General features: G+C 51.2%; 1 protein-coding gene across 4 annotated transcripts in view; it reads left to right on the top strand.

Moving 5' to 3' along the window:
• Positions 1-20,747, top strand: part of Siz (Brefeldin-resistant Arf-GEF family protein schizo) — a 29,214-nt gene extending 8,467 nt beyond the window's left edge. For 2 of the 4 annotated variants that reach the window (XM_077683161.1, XM_077683163.1), the window contains exons 2-10: positions 8-199; positions 1,805-2,261; positions 4,623-5,519; positions 11,603-11,728; positions 15,704-15,803; positions 16,872-16,993; positions 18,290-18,521; positions 19,012-19,067; positions 19,115-20,747. In XM_077683161.1, the coding sequence (XP_077539287.1) occupies positions 8-199; positions 1,805-2,261; positions 4,623-5,519; positions 11,603-11,728; positions 15,704-15,803; positions 16,872-16,993; positions 18,290-18,521; positions 19,012-19,067; positions 19,115-19,348 (2,416 nt within the window). In that variant the 3' untranslated portion in view covers positions 19,349-20,747. Of the gene's footprint in view, positions 1-7; positions 200-1,804; positions 2,262-4,622; positions 5,520-11,602; positions 11,729-15,703; positions 15,804-16,871; positions 16,994-18,289; positions 18,522-19,011 lie in introns of all 4 variants that reach the window. The other 2 variants (XM_077683162.1, XM_077683164.1) reach the window with 2 other exon arrangements.
• The last annotated feature ends 470 nt before the right edge of the window (positions 20,748-21,217 follow it).

The raw sequence follows: 21,217 nt of genomic DNA, 5'->3' as shown, positions 1-21,217 counted from the left end.
TACGCAGCCAGCCGCCTGACCTGCGGCCGGGGGGCCCCCCTCAGCAGAAGCAGCAGGCACGGCCCGAGGGGGACGGGTCCGATGGGGCCGACCAGCAGGGAGGCGTCCCTGCCCGCGGCAGCACCCCACCCCGCAAGGCCAGCCAGATGCGGCGCCTGGACGACGAGGCCCTCAAGCGCTCGAGGATGCACTCGAACCAGTTGAGTGGGAAGGGCGGGTGGGGGTGGAACGGAAATGTCTGGGGCAGAGAGCCACCAGGTGGTGCTGAGCGTGTGGCTAGGTTGTGCGCTTGAGGACGCCTGCAGCCAGGAGACGGGTGCTCTTTAGGCACGGTGTAAGATATACTTTTTAGGTGAGGACACAGCTTGCAAAACGAACGTTTACTCGTTGTTCTAACGAAGTCGCCAAACAGGCACCGTGGAGACCATTGACAGCAGTGCCCTCCAGCACGAGAGAAAAGAAGCTGCCCGAGCGCCAGCCACTTGGAGGTGTTCGGATCTTTTTGGCTCCTTGTCGAGCCTTCTCGGCAGCTTTCGTGAGCGGCCGTCTGCTCATCGTGGCTTGGGCGATTCTGCCGGTCGATTGAGCAGGCAATAATTTGGAGAATGCCGTGGGAAAGCATTTGCGCTCGCTGCAGTGTTTCAACGAGTTCTGGGCAGATGTTTTGAATCGGTAACAATCAAAAGTATGTATAAAACACCGAACCGAGGTGAATATGTGCCGCGGTAGCCGGTGAATACTCACTCAAGTGGGATTCCATGCTTGCGCAACAAAAAAATGGGGTGCAAATGCTCTACAGAGGACTGCAATGCCGGTACGTATAGCTAGCAAGAAAACGTCCCCGTGATCCTAAATGAATGAATGAATGTGTGCTCTGCAGCAATCTCCAGCAGAGAATGATGCTACTTGCAGTTGGCATTTCTCTGAGAATGTGGCTGTGCGAAACGGTACTTTTCGGACGTTAAAGGGGAAGTACTACTGAACTTTAAAGAGGTGCGCGCTTGCAAGTGATGCAGTGCCATCGATTTCCCCATTGGCTACAGCATCGTTCCTAGCTACTCAGTACAAGCAGTGGCGAAAAGGAAGCATCCGCTGCCGGAACAGCCAGCGCCTCGAAACTCAAGGAAGGCAACTGAATTGCTGATATGTATTAAACTAGCAGCAAATATGCTGATGTTTCTTTGTCGTAAATGAGGTTGCACAACTTCGAAAATTGGAGAGTCGACCTAGTTGATTAACATACATTGTTGAAGGTTAAGTGCGAACTATAAAACACGGGCAAGAAAGAAGGAAGGACGACAACGACGCTTAAAAAAAGCGCCAGTGTTGTCCTTCGTCCTTGTCCGTGTTTTATAGTTCGCACACGAAGCAGTGCGGATGAAGGGATGTTGTCGGAGTCACTGGCGGTGCCCAATGTTCAGAGGAGCTTCGGCACGGTTTTAAATAAATTTAGGACGGCCGCACTCTCGCAGATGTTCGAACATCGAGGTAAAATCACGCATTAAGATCGTGTTGTGTGAGCTCACACGATGAGCTTACACCAACAACGTTGCTTTACACGCATGCCGCTGGTGCCTGCAAACTACCTTGCTCCATGTGGTTGTTGGCGAAGCCGCGGAAGTCTACAACGCTGCAATGTTACGAGTTCTGCCACCAGATGACCTTTGCCACCTACATTACTTAACAGCTTTTCGGGCCACTACACTGTCCCCCGCACCTAAAAGTACATCTTACACCGGGGCTTTGCTGTGGCAGGACGAGGCAAGAGCAGCGGTGCCACAGAGCCCCCCTTGTGTGGTTGCAGGTATGAGCTGTCACAGGACCTCCTGGACAAGCAGGTGGAGATGCTGGAGCGCAAGTACGGGGGCGTGCGGGCACGCACGGCGGCGCTGACCATCCAGCGGGCCTTCCGCAGCCACTGCATGCAGAAGCGCTTCCTGGACCTGGCCAGCGCTTCCAAGGGCGAGCGGAGGCTGTCCCGACGCATCCATGCCCTCGACCTGCTGGGGCCCTCCTCCGCCACGGGCACCAGCCCCCCTACGGGGGAAGGGGGAGGGGCCTTGCCCTGGCCCCCACACCACCACCGTTCCTCGGGCCACCCCACCAAGGGCATCCTGGCGGAGGCAGCGGCGGCGGCGGCAGCTGCCAGTCGACGGGTGCCCCCACAGGCGCCCCGGCGGTCGTCCTCCATCCCAGGTCCCTCTTCATCTCCCTCCTCCACCATTGCCAGGGAAGGCTCCGGCAGCTGGAAGCACTCTCCCGTGAGTATGTCCAGTGCAGGTGTTATGCTGTCTGCGGCAATGAGAGTCAAACTTTCTGTGCTGAGGGTGATGCAAGCATTGGGCTCTTAGGTGGGGCACGCTGTAATGTGTGTGCAGTGTTGATGAGGGCTTGAGTTGTTCTGCTTCAGAGCAGGGCACCTGGTCACATCACAGTCTGCACATTTCTGAGTGATGTTCAGTTCACTGCGACAAAGGTGCATCTCAACTTAGTGTACAGGACAGGATGCTTTCGTTGTGGCGGGAATGATACATTGAAGAAGATGGCCACAGGGCCCATCATCCACACCAAGCACCACCTTGAAAGAAAGAAAGGTCAGCTCAAAGAATGGATGTAGAATTAATAGTTGAGTCACTTGGGTACTGGAAGCTAGAGGAATGGAATGGAGAGCGAACTTGTGTAGGAGGCATCCCAGCTTAAATCGAGGGAACACGGGTGATTCGACGGAAACCTGTGCCGCGCAGTGTGACCCCTCAACACTCTTCACTGCTCTTTGGCTGAAACTGCTGCTGCTGCTCAGCTGGAAGGCATATCGTGTGGGATTTTTCACTGGAGGATTTTTCACTGGAGCTGGGCCAGATGTGATGGGGAGGATGTACAGCAGGTGAACTACACGACCATGACTGCTGAAGTATGCAGTGAGAATTAGGCATGGAAAGCTCTGTGGAGCAATGAAATTGGAGAATTTGATGAAAGAGAAATCATTGCAGTGATGGAAGTAATTGCAAGTCCGTGGGGGAAGTCCTCGTTCTGCGGTCATTGAGCGTATGGTGTGCCATCCACTCCAAAAGGTGGTCAAGTGTCTTGCAGGAATTAGGTTGTACAGTCTACGCCCGTTACAACGGACCCTCTGAATCCAAAAAAAAAAGGAAAAAAGGTCCGCTGTAGCCGAAGTATGCAGTATCCGATTGGGGAGGGGGGAGCCTTACAGTGGGTACTTTGATTGATATTGCATGCACAGTACATACTTTGTTCTTTCTACACTCCTGCAGCACGTCTGCACATCTGCACAGTGTTTGCGCGAGGGCAAAGAATCGCGTAAACAGCGTTTCCAAAGCTTAGCACCGGCACTTCGAAAAGGCCTAGCGCATGCGGTCAAGCGTGTAAAGACGCAAGATAAGCTGAGCAAATAAAGCAAGAATATAACTAGGCGCAATTATAAACCAGCTATAAAACATCAGTCGTGTCCATCAGCATTAGCTAGGCTCTTTTAAATCCCCTCACAACGAGGCAGGTTTTCCCGAAACCGTTCGTCAAACAAATCGTATCGCTGCCTGACGTTCCCTCAAGGCAGCTTCCGCATTTCTACCGATTTTATTCTGGTCATTGAAACAGCTGTAATGAAATAATCTGATGACGGACAGCTGTAAAATCGAAAGTTGGACCAGTTGGACTGCGCACGGTTACCGGCAGATTGCACACAATGGATGGGGAACAACCCCGAGGCATTTCTTACCTTTTTCACCGAACGGAACGGGAACGATGCATGCGTGGGAATAATAAAAGCCAAACTTCACTGAACCCGAGTTTTTTATTGCATAAAAAAACTGACGAGGGCAGACTCCCCTCTCAGTGCACCACTTCGAGTATTCGATAGCCCTGTTTTCAATCTTACCGGAGTCGCGTTTATCGGCAGCGGCCTTGTTCTTGACGGTAGAGCGGACACCCTGCTTAGACAGGCCTGTACTTCTGGCGATGTCAGCCTGTTTTTTCCCCATGTTCAACAGCGTTAATTACGCTTAATTAACTGACAGTGATATCAGCTACCCTGCCGCTCATGCCGCTGGTCGCAAAAAAAAAAAAAAAAAAGCCACTGGCTTGGCTTGGCTGCGCCAACGACCCGGCTGCCAGCAATGTTGCCAGACATAATAGTTTTCTTGCCAAAATAAACAAATAAAAAGCACATCGGGTGCCGGCCCCGCGGAAGTCCGCTGTAAACGTTCAGTCGAAACAATTTTCGCCCAAAATTTAGTCTGTTGTAGCCGATAGTCTGCTCTAGCCAGGTCCGTTGTGAGCGGAGTGGACTCCATTTAAAATGCATGGGGACCAGACAAACCAGCAGTAATGGTCTGTTGTAACCGAAAGTCCGGTGTTGCCGGATCCGCTGTAACGAGTGTAGACTGTATTTGAGTTTTAGTGGGGTGCTGGAAGCTGAGTGCCATGGAGCAGCATGACCTTGCAGCACCGACGACACGTGGCACGGAAGTGACCTTGTTGGGCAGCTTGAAGAATGGAGGCCACTGACTTACTGCATTAGGCATTCCAAGATTGTCGGATATGTGGAGTTTGTTGGCACCTGCTGCGTTGATGTGCGAGCCTCTGTCCTTGGTGGTTGCTCCCAGGTGCTGAGCGGTGGCAATGGCGGCGGCAGTGGCTCCCCAGGTTCCCCAGCAGCAGCCCCACCCAATGGTAGTGGCCAGCCTGCACTGCCCTCGGGCCGTCCGGAGGACAAGCGGCTGAGCAACATCTCTGAGAACAGCGAGGACAGTGTGGACTGCCCCGCCTACTCGTGCTCGCCGCCGGCCTCGGACGTGCTCCTGCTCTACCCCCACCAGGGTCCCGGCAGCCCCAAGGACTCGCTGGGCACCAAGGGGGGCGAGGCGCAGCGCAAGCGGCAGTACCGGGTGGGGCTGAACCTGTTCAACAAGCGCCCCGAGAAGGGAATCCGGTACCTGGTGGAGCGGGGGTTCCTGGACGCGTGCCCGCGGGCGGTGGCCCGCTTCCTGGTGTCGCGCAAGGGCCTGAGCAAGCTGCGCATCGGCGAGTACCTGGGCGACCTGCAGCGGCCCTTCAACGGCCGCGTGCTCGAGTGCTTCGTCGAGGAGTTCGACTTTGCCGGCATGCAGGTGGACCTGGCCCTGCGCCGCTTCCAAAGCCACTTCCTGATGCCCGGCGAGGCGCAGAAGATCGAGCGCCTGGTGGAGGTGTTCAGCCAGCGGTACGCGCGCTGCAACCCGGACGTGGTGGCCAAGCTGGCCTCGGCCGACTCCATCTTTGTGCTGGCCTTCTCGGTGGTGCTGCTGAACACGGACCTGCACACGCCCTCGGTCAAGGCGGACAAGCGCATGAAGCTGGAGGACTACGTGCGCAACCTGCGGGGCATCGACGAGGGCCACGACCTGGACCGCGACATGCTGACGGGTATCTTCGAGCGCATCAAGGCGCACCCCTTCCGGCCGGGCTCCGACCACGTCAGCCAGGTGCTCAAGGTGCAGCAGTCCATCGTCGGCAAGCGGCCCGTGAGTGGTGGCCTCTGCCCGGCCGAGCGCTTGCTCCTGCTGGCCTCCTCTTGTAACCGCCGTTTCTTGCCCGAGGCACGTACGTACTGGCAGCTGCCGCGCTAGCAGGAGCCAGGGCAGCACGAGGAACCTTCCCTAGGTTGTGGTGGGGGGGGCACTGCGTATTCACTAGGCTGCATTATTGCTTGTTTGCTCTCGCTTCGGATGGCGTGCACAAATTTCTCAAGGGGGGGGGGGGGGGATTACGTTTGGCTCTTTAATGAAACTACGTTTGGCTCTTTAAACGCGCCATGAAAACAAAATGCAAGTTTGGTTCATTCAAAAGGTTGCCTCATTAGAATCGTGCTGACACCACTTTTAACGTAAACTTTGCTCGAATAAGCTGCATAATTAAGAAAAAAAGGGAATGGCCATGCAACCCACTAGCTCATTTCCCGCAACAAAACCTATGATGTCATAGCAGCCAGCTCCGCGATTGGCGGAGGCCGGCAAAACCAAACGCAAATTAGGCAGAACTCATAAGCTTGCCGAACGATCTATTTGCACTTAAATTTAGGGCACACTTTTTTATATCAGTTAGAATGATAGGAGAAACAGTGGAAGTTATGAAAGCATACGTAAACATAGAAGTACCGATGCGTACTGCTGTTGGTACTGCGCGCACTATGCTTCGTTTAGATGCACAGCACTGCGGGGCTTTGGGGTTGTCTTAGGCGACACTGGCTGATGACGCAAGTGACGGTGTCTTATGTGACCATATTTGTCGAGCGAGCACCATGTTTCACGAAACGATTTTCCCTACGAACAAAAGCAAGCCAGGATTAAATACGGTCACAAACAAACCAAAGGCAGAAAACAGCTTGCCACGGTGTGGTGGCGCCATCTAGGTTTACTAACAGTAAGCAAGTCTCCACTCCACACCAAGTTTAGCTGAAAGACCTGTTCTTATGATGTCATTGCAAACGTCATTCAAGCGCACGTTTTGGCGCGAGAATGAAAATTTAAAGCTTAAAAGTTGATTTCGCAGTGAATAAAGCATCGTTTGCTCCCAGACAAGTGCTGGGAGCACTATAGAACACCAAATCTTTGGAATAAAACAAACTTGTATTTTGTCTTCATGGCCCCTTTAATGAAACTACAAGTACAGTTTTTACTCGCCTAATCTTCAGATTTTTTAAGGGGGAGAAAATCGATGTGAAGTTGGGGTGCGCTAAATACATGGGTAAAATTTTCATGTGTTACAAAGGAACTTAAATAAGGTGTACAGTAACCACTCGTTATAGCAAAGCGAACGGTAAAACGAAAAAAATAGATATATGCGACTGCTTCGTAAAAGCTCAGTAAGAACAGCTGAATTTGCTGACAACCCTGCAGAAGCGGTGAGTTTGGTATGTTGAGTGAAACAAACTTTTAATGGGTCAAAAATGGCCGTGATCTTGCACTGTTGGGTGTTACCACTGGGTGCAGGGAGTGCGTGCTAGAGTTTGTTCAGGCACAGCATGAGGTGTTTGTTGCTTCCCACGAACTCGACTGTGTTTCGCAACAAGCAGAGCCTTTTTTGCATCTGCACCACGCTTAGAGTACTTTGCGAGACCCTTCGTCGATATGCTGTTCTCTCTCACCGGGGCCTTAGGGAACCAAGTCTACTATTTCAGCATCCGTAGCTGGGGCGACGATGGAAGCGGCTGCATTAGCCATCGCGAACGATTCAGAGTTGCCTTCCACTCCCTTGCCAATGATTCTGCGGACTGCTTTGTAGAGTCTAAGCATTAGGGAGCAGAGGGGCATCTAGGTGCAAGTGCACTTTGCTGGTGGTGGGGATGGTCTCTTGCCCGGTGCGAAATGGGTTGCTCGGCATGAACATTGGGCAGCGGGAAGGAAAAACGGGCACAGACACTTGCCGGTAACTGGGAGGGTCACTCGCTAGCTCTGAGCGTCGCTCTGAGTACACATCCACAGCTTGCTGGTTAGCCCTAAGCGGAGCAAGCTATCGATCTGCTTTGAGCAATCAGGTTGAAAGTGCATGTAAGAGATATTTCAAATAAAGAGACTTAATTGTAATGGGGGTCTACGGATGAATAGGGATCCCCGAGCTAGCCATTTCTTATATAACGAAAACATTTCTTTGAGGCAGCACTTACCTTTGTAACAAAAGCGTAGGGTCGACAGAGGCATGAAGCCCAACATTCGGCCGCATTTCTGCTCACATCGCTGCAGACGTCGTCCAAAGACGATGCTTGCCTCTTCTCTCCTCCCTGCGCATCTCTCACGCTGTTCCCCTCTTGTCTCAGTGCCCATGCAGTGGAGGTTTGCTGAATCAAATTCAATTTTCCCGCCTTTACACTGCTGCTGCGCCATCTGTTGGGAACTTTTGTTACTGTTTAGGCACGGTGCTCCAGCTTCAAGCTTACGGCTCGAGCTTGAGCCTTTCTTGTATTTTGTGCAGTCATGGGCACATTACCAGTAAAAAGCAACAGTGTTAATGTTAGTTATCCTGGCCAAAACAGTAACTCTGTTACAGTTTATACAGTTTACAAAAGGAACTTGTCACAGTTACTGTGAAAAAGTAATGTCGTTACTTTTTTGTTACTGTAGAAAACTAATAACTCACAAACCAAACGAGTGAGTTTATTTAGTAGGAAGGTAGAGAGACGTGCAGGTAGTCGAAATTACACGTGGTAAAACCGCAGACAAAGGGAACCTAAAAAGCGGCACACTCAAGCCCAACTCTCAGCGACCGCCCCTCCTAAACTGCGAGGGGAGCCATGTTGTGCGAAGGTGAAAGGTGGCGTGGAGATGGCAAAGAAGAAAGTGCCAAAAAGGGGAAGGCGCGACCTGTATGTCGGCCCTTAACAAGTGTTGCTGCTGGATAATTTTTTTCATAAAAAAGGAAATAACTGTAACAGTATGTCCTGTCGGTATGTCCTGTTGCAGTTACTGCGCAAAAAAAAGTAAGTAGTGTTAGTTACAAGTTCCTTTAACTTAAAAGTAACGAGTTACAGTTACAAGTTACTGAGAAAAGTAACTACAGTAAAAGCTTGTTAATTCGACACCCGTTAATTCGGAAATTCGGATACTTCGGACGGCTCTATTGGACCCGGCCAAAACGCATGTTAGTCTATGGGACCAAACCTTCGTTAATTCGTTAAAATTCGGCACCGCACCGCTTAATTCGGACAAATGCTGGTCTCCTGACCAATGAAGAAATTATTAATGATGTCACGGACGCCCAGCAAAACCACGATTCTGACGAAGAGTCATGCGAGGAGGTGCAGCCGCGACCTTATCGCACCTCACCAGAGGTCTCTGAGGCGCTTTTGATATTGGAGGACGTTTGCCTGAGCAGTTCCGACAGTTTGCGTGCTGTTGGCACTTGAAAGAGTTAAGAAAAATTGTAATGTCAGCCGGAATCTGCGCTAAAAAGCAGACAACTATTACAAAATACTTCAGGAAATAAAGGTATGCTTCTCCAACGTGATTATAATGTTGTTTTTTCTGTTCATTCATTAATTTGGCATTCGGATAATTCGGACATTTTTCCCGGTCCCGTGAGATCCGAATTAACGAGCTTTTACTGTATGCGTTACTAGTAACTAGTGGCTGTTCAAGTCTCATTGTGTGCTTTTGTGAAGATATTGTTTTTAGCACATTTTTGTTTGTTTGTTACCGCAGAAGTTATGCCCACGTCTAGTTTTAGTGCTGGCATCAGTTATGTGTTTGTGATGCCTGAAATACGCGTAATATGTTCTTCTTGCTGAACAGTGCTGACAAGCATGCGGTATGCTGCCAGATTTCGTAGTTTATTTTGCCTATACAGTAAAATCTCGATGACACAAATCTCGCGGGACCGCGAAAAATATTCGTATCATCCGAAATTCGTATGAACCAACACAGACGAAAAAAACTGAGCGCTGAAAGAATTTTCGTTAATTTCTTTTTTACTTTCGCGTGAAGAAATTCGTGTTTTTTTTTTCTGCTTTTTTTAACCCCCGTGTCGCAAAGCAGTCCTTTCTGGAGCGCGTAAAGCTTCGCGCTCGTCTCATCATTCGTGGTGCCCAAGCTCATTACATGCCGCATCAGTCAAGTGGGAACCGCATGTGCGGTTTTGCACGCGATTCGTGTGCCTCGGCTTTGTGCGCGCTGTATTTTCACGCCCGCGGTAGCTCCTACTTTGGTCAGAAACTGGCGCACAACGCGCGCGGCAGAATGGAGGAGCCTGACGACTTGCGAAGCGCTCGAGATAGCCGTTTTGGCTCTGCCGCAGATGGTTAGGTTTAGTTCCCCGGCAGATATTTCATGGCCGCTTTCACTAGCGGCACGGATGATGTTTTGTAGTACTGTTTTCGCATGCATTATCAGCTCCTTTACCACACAAGAAACTTCGTGTCTGCCTTGAGCGGCATTTTAAAGAGCGGTTAGAAGCGGTCGCTTGAGCGGCCACACCACTTCGCGGCTGAAGGCTCTGCCATGTTGCGGTTGCTGGCCGCACCGCGCGCAGCGTGCGGGTGGTTTTGCGGCAGTGTCAGCGCGCATGGGGCGTGCGCGGCGCGTTTTCGCGAGCAGAAAGAGCAGAAAGGGCCGTTTCTGGAGAAAGAGTGACAAAGAGGGGAGAGAGAGCCGTCACTTGCTCGTTGGGCAGTCAGGCGCCTCGCCGGCTCGTTCGTATCATCCGCCGGGCCGCACAGGTTCATTCGTAACAGCCGAAATTTTTCCCATTGCAAACAATGCAATTTCGCTGGTACTTTTCAGAAATTTGAATCATCCCGAAATTCGTATCACCCAGAATCGCATCATCGAGATTCCACTGTATAAATGTCTCGCTCAAGAATTCTGTTAACTTTTGGCCGGGCGGATGAATTGAGGGAAAGACAGGCAGACAGACATATATACAGACAGTGCAAAATTTTTGTGTTTAGGAAGACCAAAAAAGGCTATTGTCTTCAAAAACTTTATTTGTCGAGGCTAGCCCCACCTCATCTTCACTATAACTGTGGCCTGCATTTAATAGACAAGTGAAAACCAGTGAATTTTTTTGTGCCAGCATACACCCAAGTCAAATGTATCTCCACTGCACCTGCCAGTTACTGCACCGGGTAACTCTATTGCTTGCAGGGCATTTTTTCTGGCGTCTGCACTGTATCTACATTGGGAAGGAGAAAATATTCAGGTTTTGAATTGGGATCAAATAATGACAGTTCATATTTTTGTTAACGAACTTGGGAATAGTCTAGAGCCTGGTATCTCAGTACTCTCACAACTCCTGCCGTAGAGCAGCGTGTGCAGTGTGCTAGATCCCATCGCATGGAGATCCCCACAGTGTGCATTTACCTGCAAGCAAAGGCAACACTGGGCTAAGGGTCTCGCAGACAACCTTTGAAGGGAGAGAGCAAAACCGGGAAGGGCGGGAGAATTGACAAGCACGCTTGAAATATGGCGTCCTCTACTTCGTTGGTGGTGGGTTCATTCCATCCAATTTTGGGGAGGTGCTTATCTGAGCACGTCCTAGAAAGTCTGGCCTGACAAGGATGTACATATAATTGTGGGGTTTAAATCTAGCCAGAAGACTTCATTTTTCGTAGAATATGATGGAAGGTAGGGATGCAAAGAGGCATTGCTAAATGTGTGTGAGACAGCTAGGCGTGGTGCCCCAGAGCAAAAGAACACATCAACAAGCCCAACTACATCTCTTGGTTCATGTGTTGTTTTGTCCTGGTGTCCCGTGGTCTTATTGCAAGTATGGTTGCTAAATTTGCATTCTTTTTTTCCTCTGGAACTTTATGTGAAGTGAAGGGTCTAGTGTTCAGCATGGGATTAGATATTCTGGTCTTCCACTGTGGTGTGGTACACAAAAGCGGTGATGGCAGGAGTCTCATATGGGGGGAGCTCCAGAGAGCAATCGTAGCAACATTTGCTACTTGCCTGCATAGATTGCCAGGCAAGGAACCTTGGTGGTGCCAGAGGTCCCTTCAGCTAACGAAAGCTCATGAAAGTGCCGTGCCTCGGCTACAGCAAGCATGCGCCATCGTTGTTTGTGCCTGCCTCAGTGAGTGTTGTGCCAACCTGGCCCCCCTGTCGCCTTGCAGAACCTGGCCCTGGCGCATCGAAGGCTGGTGTGCTACTGCCGCCTGTACGAGGTGTACGATGTGCACAAGAAGGAGCGGCCTGGTGTGCACCAGCGGGAGGTGTTTCTCTTCAACGACCTCCTCCTGGTGAGACGCTGCTCTCTCCCTCGCTCCCTCCGAGTGTGCAGGGTCTCAGTGGAGGACTCCACTGGGGGCAGCATGCCGTGGAAACAGACCAGGGGGCAGCCTTGGCTGGGCTCACTGGCACGGAAAGCCCAGAGGGACCGCCAGCTGCAGTACAGGGGTTGGCAAGGCTATGCTGTCCATTCTCCTGTTTCCAGTGTTCCACCCATAGTGCCAGCATGCACCGAAGGGAACTCTGAGGGCTCGCTCGGAGGATAGCTCGGCAAGCATAGAGAAGGTGGTGAGAGCGTGGAGGATTACGAAAGAGGACTATGGAGTGCCATCCCGGGACAAGCTTGCACCTTGGCAAGGGAAAGGTTAGATTAAAGTCGGCCCGCATGTGGCCATGTGGTCTTTCGCTTTGCCACACAAGCACTGCCACGAGGCTTCAATAAAAAATGGGTTACGTGCAGCCAGCTTTGTTCAGGAGCGCAGAGGGAGCAGCGGTGTCGAGGAAGGCTTGCGGCACCACGTCTCCCGAGTTTACCTTTCTTCCATGGGCGAGAGGAGCAATGTCTACTGGCTTGGAGGGAGAGAAATGAGAGAAACAATTTGTACTGCCAGGTGCTCCTTTTGCACCCCCCTGCCGACACCGTGCTTTTCAGTCAGAACACATAGGTAGTGGTCCTTTTTCCAGTAGCGATCTGCGCATGTGCGGGCTGCCGGTTCGCCATTCTTGGCAGGTGCGTCCAGCAAAATAAACCGAAGGGGGCCCCTCAGCTTCCTGCTTGGGGAGTGGCTATGCCTGCTAGCGCTGCAATTTTTTATTCTTTCTCTTTCGACAGCTCGTGGTGGCTTCGTACGTCCACACATAAAAGGCTTTCTAAGGAAAGGGGCAAAGACGTTTGAGGCTGACCACGCTGGGAGCACATGGCTGCCAATGAGGAAGTAAGGAAAATGAAAAGTAAAGAAAAAGGGGCGCTTCAACCACTGCAGATTAGTCACGGTAACACGCACCTGCTACCTTGACATTCATGTGAAAGGTACGGGTGATGGATGGATGCGGGAGGGACTGTAGGACCAGGATATTTTCTGCACAAGTTCTCTGAAAGCTCGACTTTTTGGGGGCGTGCCTTACTGCCATTTTTTTAGTTCGCCAGGGCGTCCGCTAGTAGGATCGGTACTGGAAAAAGGTCCACTATGTAAACAAATTTCTTTTATTCACAATATGCTTGTGGCCCCCTGTCCTTCATCGTCTTCCTACTTGCCATCGGAGTTGTCCCGTTCATTGAAGTCGCTTGCGGCTTCACGTTCGTTGTCGGCCCACAGTACATCGTCTTTCCGCACTCCAAAACTTATTTTTCCACACCGGGAAACTTCCCTTCTTTGGGCCCACAAAACACACAGCAATCCCTGTTCATTGCCCAAACCTCTGGTTTTTGCCAGAAGCGTCCACACACTGGGTCAACACTGAAGTGCTACCCAGCCACGTGGTTTCCATATGCTTCAACATACGCTCCATCAGCTTCAGTTTAAAACTGACAGTGTAGCAATGTATGTACTGGCCAACCGTACACCATGCACCAAGACCACAAAAAGAGATAGGAACACAGCTGCACAACAAATGGCGAAGTCACGGAGCAGCACAGAGCATGGAAGGAATGTGGAGTATGTTTGGTGCAATCCTCAAGGAAAGTGTGTGTGCAGGGGGTGGGGGGGGGTGGTCATTATGCGAGTAAATACCGTATCAGTCGTGATATAGGTCGAGCCGAATATAGGTCGACCCCTTTGTTGCGGCCGTGAAATGGGGAAAAAAGTTTTATTGAGGCTATAAGTACTTATTTAGTCTAAGGTGCCTGTAATCTTTCATCTGGTTGTCTTCCACACAGCAAGTCGTAGTCGGTGCAGGCCAGGGAATTGCTTATGGAGCATTTCTTAACTCTTTCGGGACCGCTCCCTAGGCCATCGATCACTTATGATCGATGGTTTCGCGAGCCTGCAGAATACAAATTTTCGCTCGATGGAACACCTAGCGACATCTGGGAGATAGTTTGAAAACTGGAGTTTTCTGTTCTGTGAAGTTTCTTTTTTTATCGCCAGGCGGCAACGCATCAGATATTTTATTCTGACGGGCAGTGGTTTCGAATGTAAACAAACATGGCGTCATACTCGCGCGAGCGCGATAAGAAATCCGCCTCGTCTCGTCTCGCATATCTTCGCCTTCTACTGTTGATTTTAACGATGAGAGTGGCAGTGAAGAGTCGGAATGCGGCTTTAGAGATCGGATTTCAGCTCGAGTGAGGTTTCGGGTGTCGATCAGCCTGGAACATCAAATCGCGCTCAAAGGTGGGTGTTGGTTTCAGTTTCAATTGGCTCTGGAGTAGGTTTGTGCGCTCGAAATATGTTCTGGCTGGTTTATATTTGTTCGCTAGGGTGTTAACTACCTATGGTGGTGATCTCCTGCCACCAGTGCAGAAACAGATCAAGTTTTCGCCGAGACGAGAGCCAGGTGTGTACCTGGGCGACGACGTAGCCAAGGCCTTAGTGCCAAAGAGATCACACACAAAACAAGAAACCAGTTACACCTAGCCGCATCAAACTTTCGCGATAAAGAAACAAAGCATTGTGTTGGATTTTGTATATCCTGAAATAATTTTATTCTTTTTTAATGTTTTTATATTTGTGCTTTTTTCTATCTTTTTCTTTAGTTTTTTTACGAAGTTCTTACTTTCAGATTTTTTCATGGTTCTGTCGTCAGTGTTGAAGTAAAACTTGGTATTCTATGTCAAAGAACATATAATTAATTTTGGTATATGCTAAGGCAGGATGGTGCCTTTGTTTTATGTAATAAAAAATTTGTACCGAGACCTCCCTTTTTCATCACTTTTTCCGGCGGTCCCGAAAGAGTTAAGACCATGTCAGCAGGAAGAGAGCGCCAGGCAGGGGACACTCATGCGCAGACTGTCACGAGAGATGGTCTTGCAGGCAGCCAGCAGGCGTCTTAGGGCTGACGCTGGCTGTCCATTCGTAGCGACATCACACGATGCTCGTGAAAGGAAGTTGCCACCTTACCCTTCCGTTCCAGGTGCACAACACGGCGTCCACGAAAGGTCTTCCGAGCTGCCCCTTCAGCTTACGCCAGGAGTGTGCACTATTTGTAGTGACACCAAAGTGGCACTGGTCGGACATGTTTGCGCATATTTATAGCGTTTATTTTGAAAGCTGTGGGAAGCTGGCACCAAGTGGCTGAACTTATCTTGAGCAAGGAGAAAATAACACTTACAGGCTCACTGACAGTGAGAGAAGCAACAAAACAAAGATGGCGGGGCGTCTGATTTTGATGTCGGTGGCGATGGTGCCTTTGCAGTTTGGATGGGCCCGACGGGCTGCTTGGTTGCCAGATGACAACTAATATGAGGCCAATGACCGTTATAGGTCGAGGGGTGACTTTTGGCAAATGTTTTGGTAAAAAATCTCGACCTATGTTCCGACTTATAAGGTTCATGTGTGTGCACGAGAAAACATTTTCACTGGTGGTAAATCCAAGTAACCCATGCACCGGCAAGGTCCATGGACGATCGATTATGAGGTTTCACGCGCCGACACTGCACAGGTGACGAGGCGTGATGTAGTGGAAAGCTCTGGATTAATTTTGACCGCCTGGCAATCTTTAATGTGCGCCGAAATTTCAAACACACCGGCGTTTTTGCATTTTGCCTCCATCAGAGTCCACGCACGATTTTCCCACCCAGTAGTCACATCTAATTGAATCCAGTAGCCATAAAAATGCTTCAGCCAAGCCAGTAGAGATTTTCATCTTTTCCTTCTTCCTATCCTGGCCTGCAATCTGAGTGCCAGTTCCCCCCTCAAGTGTGTAAGAAACTCTGTGGTCCGAAGCCTGGTCCGCATCACACGGCCTGATTTCTTGCTCTGTGCTGCATGCTGGGTGAGAGCGTGACGGGTGTCGTGCCTCCTCCTCCTCCTCCTCTCTGTCCGCAGGTGACGAAGATCTTCAGCAAGAAGAAGAACAGCGTGCAGTATGCCTTCCGACAGTCGCTGCCGCTGTGTGGCATGAACGTGGCACTCTTCGAGGCCCCCTGTGAGTATGGCCTAACCTTCACCAGTGCAGAGCTGCTACCTTGTGTGCAGGTTCAATGGGCTCATGGTTGCCAGCTCAGCCTGCGTTCAGAGGCAATACTATACATAACACCAGCACCAAGCAGCTGAACTTGAACTGTCACTCTGATACAGGAACACTTGATTGCTCATAATCAAAATGGCAGCTGATTACCTGCACCACGGAGGAAGGAACACACAGGAGAGGCCCCTAGCATCCTTAATGCATTGCAGGAAGTGTGGAGGAAGTTGCCTCGTTTTGAAGACATTCGTGGACAGTATTGCTTGTGTGGCCGTGCAGGCTCAATTTAGCAGGATGTTGCTGATCATTTTTTACTGCGCATTGATCGAGCTTTGGGTGTTAATGAAATTAGAAGCGGAAAGGGTAAGTACGGCTGGTTTAGAACAGATTTCTTTGGCATTTGCATGGCCCAGCATGTGCTATCGGGTGCTCTTTGAACTGGAGTAGGGGTGGAGAAGGCAAGGCGCAGCTGAGGAGATGGGGAAGGGTGGTGGGCCCAGCGGACGTCTCGACATGGCAGAAGCAGCTTCACAAAACGTGACATCAGGACCTCTCCTAACCTTTTCTTTCCCCCGTGGCTTGCGCTTTGGTTGGCTACGGGTGCGGATGCTGGGGACCAGAATAGTCTTTTTAGAGGGGCCTCTAGGCGGTGCTAACCGCATGGCATTTTCCAAATTTGAATGAGTACTTGGCGCATTTAAATGTAAATCCTCGAATCTGGGCTTTTGCATCTTGCTTTAAAAAAGAAGTAACGGCTTAAACTTGAGTAAATACGGTGTGAAGACGTGCCGCTTGATAAAAATGATTTCCCGTAAAGCTGTGCATCCGCTAAAAAGCTGAGAACAAAAGCCGTGTTTGAGAGGATTTTTCCTCTCTTATTCAGGGCCTTCTTGCTTTTATGATTACTACTGCGGACGCCCTTTAATAAAGGTTCTTCTCCAAAGAATGAAGTGTGGCACTGGTGGGCAGTAATGGGCAGCCCCCGGTGTGTGGCTAGCTAGTTGCGTGTGACCCCCTTGCTGCCCGCAGACTACCCCCACGGGATCAGCCTGAGCCAGCGGGTGGATGACCGGGCACTGATGACCCTCAACGCTCGCAACGAGCACGACCGGTGCAAGTTTGTCGACGACCTGAGGGAGTCCATTCTGGAGGCAAGTGGGCTCCTCCTCCACCACCACGCACCACGCAGAGTGGCACTCGGGAGTGTGTGCGTTGCACTAATGGCAGGGACGTTCTCCTGTGTTGTTGGGGGTGGGGAGGGAATCTGAGGCGTACTGCAGCATGTAGCTTTCTGAGAGTCGTGCATGCGTGGAGGGGTACCCGGATTGGTGGTGGGGAGAACAGGGTACTGAGCAGTGATCACGTTGCACCACCAAACATACATCTAGTGCTCACAGGGACCTCTTCAAGCTGGGGAGCAGATGCCAGCATAGTTTGCAAGGGCATTTGCTGCAGGTTGGCGTTGCTGATCTGTTATGTCTGTGGTAGTAACCTACTCTTTGGTGGTCATAATGCTATTGGCTATTTCATCGGTTGAACAACGGGAAGCTGCATCGACTGAGCTGTTGGCAGTCTGAGCTCAGGTGCTCAGCTGGCTGCTGAGCTTGTTGCTGAAGTTCAGAGTGAAGATTAGGGCTTTAGCAGTGAGGGCGAAAAGTGTGATGGTCTTTTGCTTGTTGCAGCAGGACGACAGTCTGCAGAAACAAGAGCCCCAAGCCCCATAGTTGATATGGGCAACTTGACCACCATTTTTTGTGCGGTGTTCTGAAGTCATTTCTGCTCGTTACGTTGAGTGTAAATGACCAATGGATTTGGTAGGCAGTTGCCACTAATCCCAGTTTCAAAGGCCAGGCTGTCTGGCCTCCTACCATTGTGAGCAGGCTCAAATATGCCAAGGAAGCTGCCACTAGTGTAAGAAGCGCTGCATGCACACATGCATGCATCGCTTACTTGCACTCTCGTCACTGCTTGTACTACAGTTTCCTGTAACGTGTAGAGGTCTGTGGGTGCCTTTGATGTAATGGCAAGTAATTCTACCATGCCAAACAACGCTTGCACTTAGAGACAACCACAGTAGAATAATTTTACCTGTGATATTTACTGAATTTTCCCTGTGCAGTTCCTACGATGTCAGTCATGGCAGTACTGTAGCCTAAATCTCTGAATTGTAGACCATGAGAGACCATGAGAGTGAAGCATGTCAAGAGGCTTAAGTTTTAGGTAAAATTCATTTGGTCAAAACTGCAGTCTTTTCCTCGGCCTTGTTCTTGCTCCAAAGCTAAGAGATGGGTTCTGCAATTTGAGCCAGTTTGTAATATTAATACATGACTGTGGTAAAACCCACAAGATGAGAGGCTAGTTGGCCCTTTGAAGGTTTTGTTCGCCTTTGTGGGACAGCTGTTGCGGGCACCGCTTAGAAGTACGCCCGCACGCCGTGTGTGCTGCAGATGGACGAGATGGAGAGCCTGCGCATCGAGGGGGAGCTGGAGAAGCAGCAGCCGCTGCGCAGCCCCTGGGACCAGCGGGACTCGGGCCTTGCCGACATGGAGGCCACGGGAGAGGGCGGAGGAGCAGGAGGGGCCGGGGGAGGGGCCGGAGGGGGCAGCGGCCTGCTGGCGCAGAGCCCCTGCCTCAAGCGGTCGGCCCTCTCCAACTCGCTGCTCGACCTGCACGACCAGCGTGAGTGCTGCACCTGTGTTCTCTCCTGTCGGGGCAGGAGGAGGGGAAGGGAGGCGCTTTTCTGGGAAGCTTCATTCCTCGGGCTCTTTTGGAGCAGAGGCGACCTGTAAGCAGAGGCGTGACGAACTCAGTCTGCTGCGTGTCTTCCTTTCTTCGCTTCCAGCAGTTGATGCACATTTGTCGAAATTCCGAAGGTCGGGATACTGTAGTGCACTTGTTGGGTGGCCTTTAATGCCCCAACATCAGACGTTGTCCTTATGAAACGCTGGCTATGTTACTTATTGTTGAGCTGTTGCCTCTTCTTAAGTACCACCAAATCCCCGCGCACCCTGGCAACCCAGTGGCACATCCACTTCACAACTCACGGTGAGAGCAGTCATCTTGATATTTGCCCAGCTGGCCAGACTGCTGCCGCTCAGGAGGTTGAGAAGAGCCTTGTGTGAGCCCACTTGTGATGAGCGGTCTCCTCTCCCCTGCCTCCCCCCCGCAGAGACGGCGGCGCGTCCCGTGCGTCGAGGCAGCGCGGGCTCCCTGGACAGTGGCATGGTGAGCTGGCAGCAGACAGAGCGGCTGGCAACGGGCCCCGCCTCCAGTCCGTCTCCTTCCAGTCCTCGGCGGCCAGCTCGGTGAGCCGGGAGTCCTCGCCCCACACGGTCCAGCCGCCACACCCGGACGCCCCGGGGGGAGCAGCAGCCCGGCACGGATTCCTGGGGAGCCTGTTCGGCAAGCGGGCGGGAGCAGCGGGAGGGCGCCAGCCCGCCCAGGCCCCTCCGTGCGTGCCCGTGACGACCAGCACGCCCACTACGACCACGGAGCCACCAGGATAGGCAGCAGTGTACATACGCGATAGGCCCTTTTATTTGCAAATTGACTCTCTCTCGCTCGCCTGTGTACAGCTAAAGATGCGCATTTTAATATATTACCTGGCCCCACTCCCCCATCCCCCTTTTGTACGAGATGCTCTAATGACACCCCCCCCCCCCCTCCGTGCACCCCCCCCCCCCTCACCCCCTCCCAGGAATAAAGGCCTCCTCCCTCACTACCTGCAAGTGTGATGCACTCCCAGGTGAGCTGCAGGTGGCCACAGTTGTGGCTGTCTGTACTAGAGGGAAGGAGGTGGTGTTTGGCTAGCCGGTGTAAAAGAAAACCTTATCGATCCTTGGGACTTTGGGAGGAGGGCGCTGCTCTGGCTCTTTCCTTTGGGGGTGCGAACATCACCTGGTGCTGTGACTGCTCACATGTGTGTGCATGTAGATGGAGGTATGGAAACCAAATACTATGCAACAGAATATAAGCATGTTCGGTGAGGTTGGAACAACGCCTGCGTTGCCGGCGTAGGTATGCGAGTGAGTGCACGCAGAGAATGGCTGTTGTGTGGCACCCCGGACCACAGAGTCCAAGTAGCAGCATTTCCTGCTTGGTGCTTCATCGATTGCACAAATGTGCATTGATTTGGTGACATTTTTCCAAATTGTAGGTTTTTTTTTAATTGGGCTTACCCTGATGGCAGAATATATCACCGGTGATAGCGAATGGCTCACTGATTTTTTTACAAGCAGACTGATTGCTGTAAAATATACGTCTTAACACTGAGCTGTTCTCCAAATTGTAGGTTTTGTTTTCAATTTGGCAGTCCCTGATGGCAGAAAAGATCACCGGTGAGAGCGAATGACTTGCTAGTTTTTTTACGTGCAAACTCATTGCTGTAAAATATGCGTCTTCACACTGAGCCAACATTTTCCAAATTGTAGGTTTTGCTTTTCAATTGAGCCTACTCTGACTGCAGAAAGGATCACCGGTGAGAGCGAATGGGGTCGCAAATTTTGTACGTGCAGACTCGTTGCTGTAAAATATACGTCGTCACACGAAGCCAACAAACTTAAGCGCGTCAGGGTGTTGTGTTGCTGCAGACAAGCTGCACATGTGATTCGCACCGTGCGAGTCTTTCACAGGGTTGCCTGCCCCCATTTTTTTACGTCTGCGTGCCCGGTAATGCGTGGCGGGCAGCCCGTTCGAATCTGACTGCGTTGCATCAGACAGCTTCACCAAAGGGTGCAGCGGCTCTTCAGAAGCGTGATGCGATGTCGGTGAGATGCCGGTGAGTGTCTCAAAACGCGCACCGAGTGCTACCTTGCGTGTGAATCTACGTCACATCACTGTGTGATTTCTCTTTGTCAGTGTGATCAAATGTGTATAAAATATGAAATACAAAGTGAAGTTCTAGTACGGCTGGCTTGTTTCTTCAAACAACACAACTGGTGGCAATGCGGAGGCCGCTGCACTGGCTTCCTGCGGCCAAACCGTGGCACTCGAATTCAACGAGAGGCCTCAGTATGTGCGTGTTTTTATTGCCTGCGCAACAGGTGGTGCATATCGGCGAAGTTTTTATGATGCTGTGTTGATTTTTGTGTCGCTTCGTCAACAGAGCGAGTGATAGAAAAGAGAGGATATACCTGTCTTTGCACACTGCAGACGTTGCCATGGAGACAACTCAAAGTGTGGTCGCTGGTGCTTCTGCCTTGACAGACCTTGTGCCTGTGGCCACCACTTGCACGCACTGTAGAATTGTCTGCAGCTGATGTGGGCAGCAAGAGGGGAAGGAGTGGAATGATGGCAATGAAATGCTGGTAGTGGTGTGAGAGAAAAGGGGCAGCAGGCAACCAGTACCGCTGCTAAAGCATGCAAGCATGACGCCG

Source organism: Haemaphysalis longicornis, unplaced genomic scaffold, assembly GCF_048455015.1.
Source record: "Haemaphysalis longicornis isolate Haplotype H1 unplaced genomic scaffold, Haemaphysalis longicornis Haplotype H1 scaffold_9, whole genome shotgun sequence".
NCBI lineage: Eukaryota > Metazoa > Arthropoda > Arachnida > Ixodida > Ixodidae > Haemaphysalis > Haemaphysalis longicornis.
Note: the sequence above shows the minus strand (reverse complement) of the source record. Positions and strands in the feature narration are given on the sequence as shown.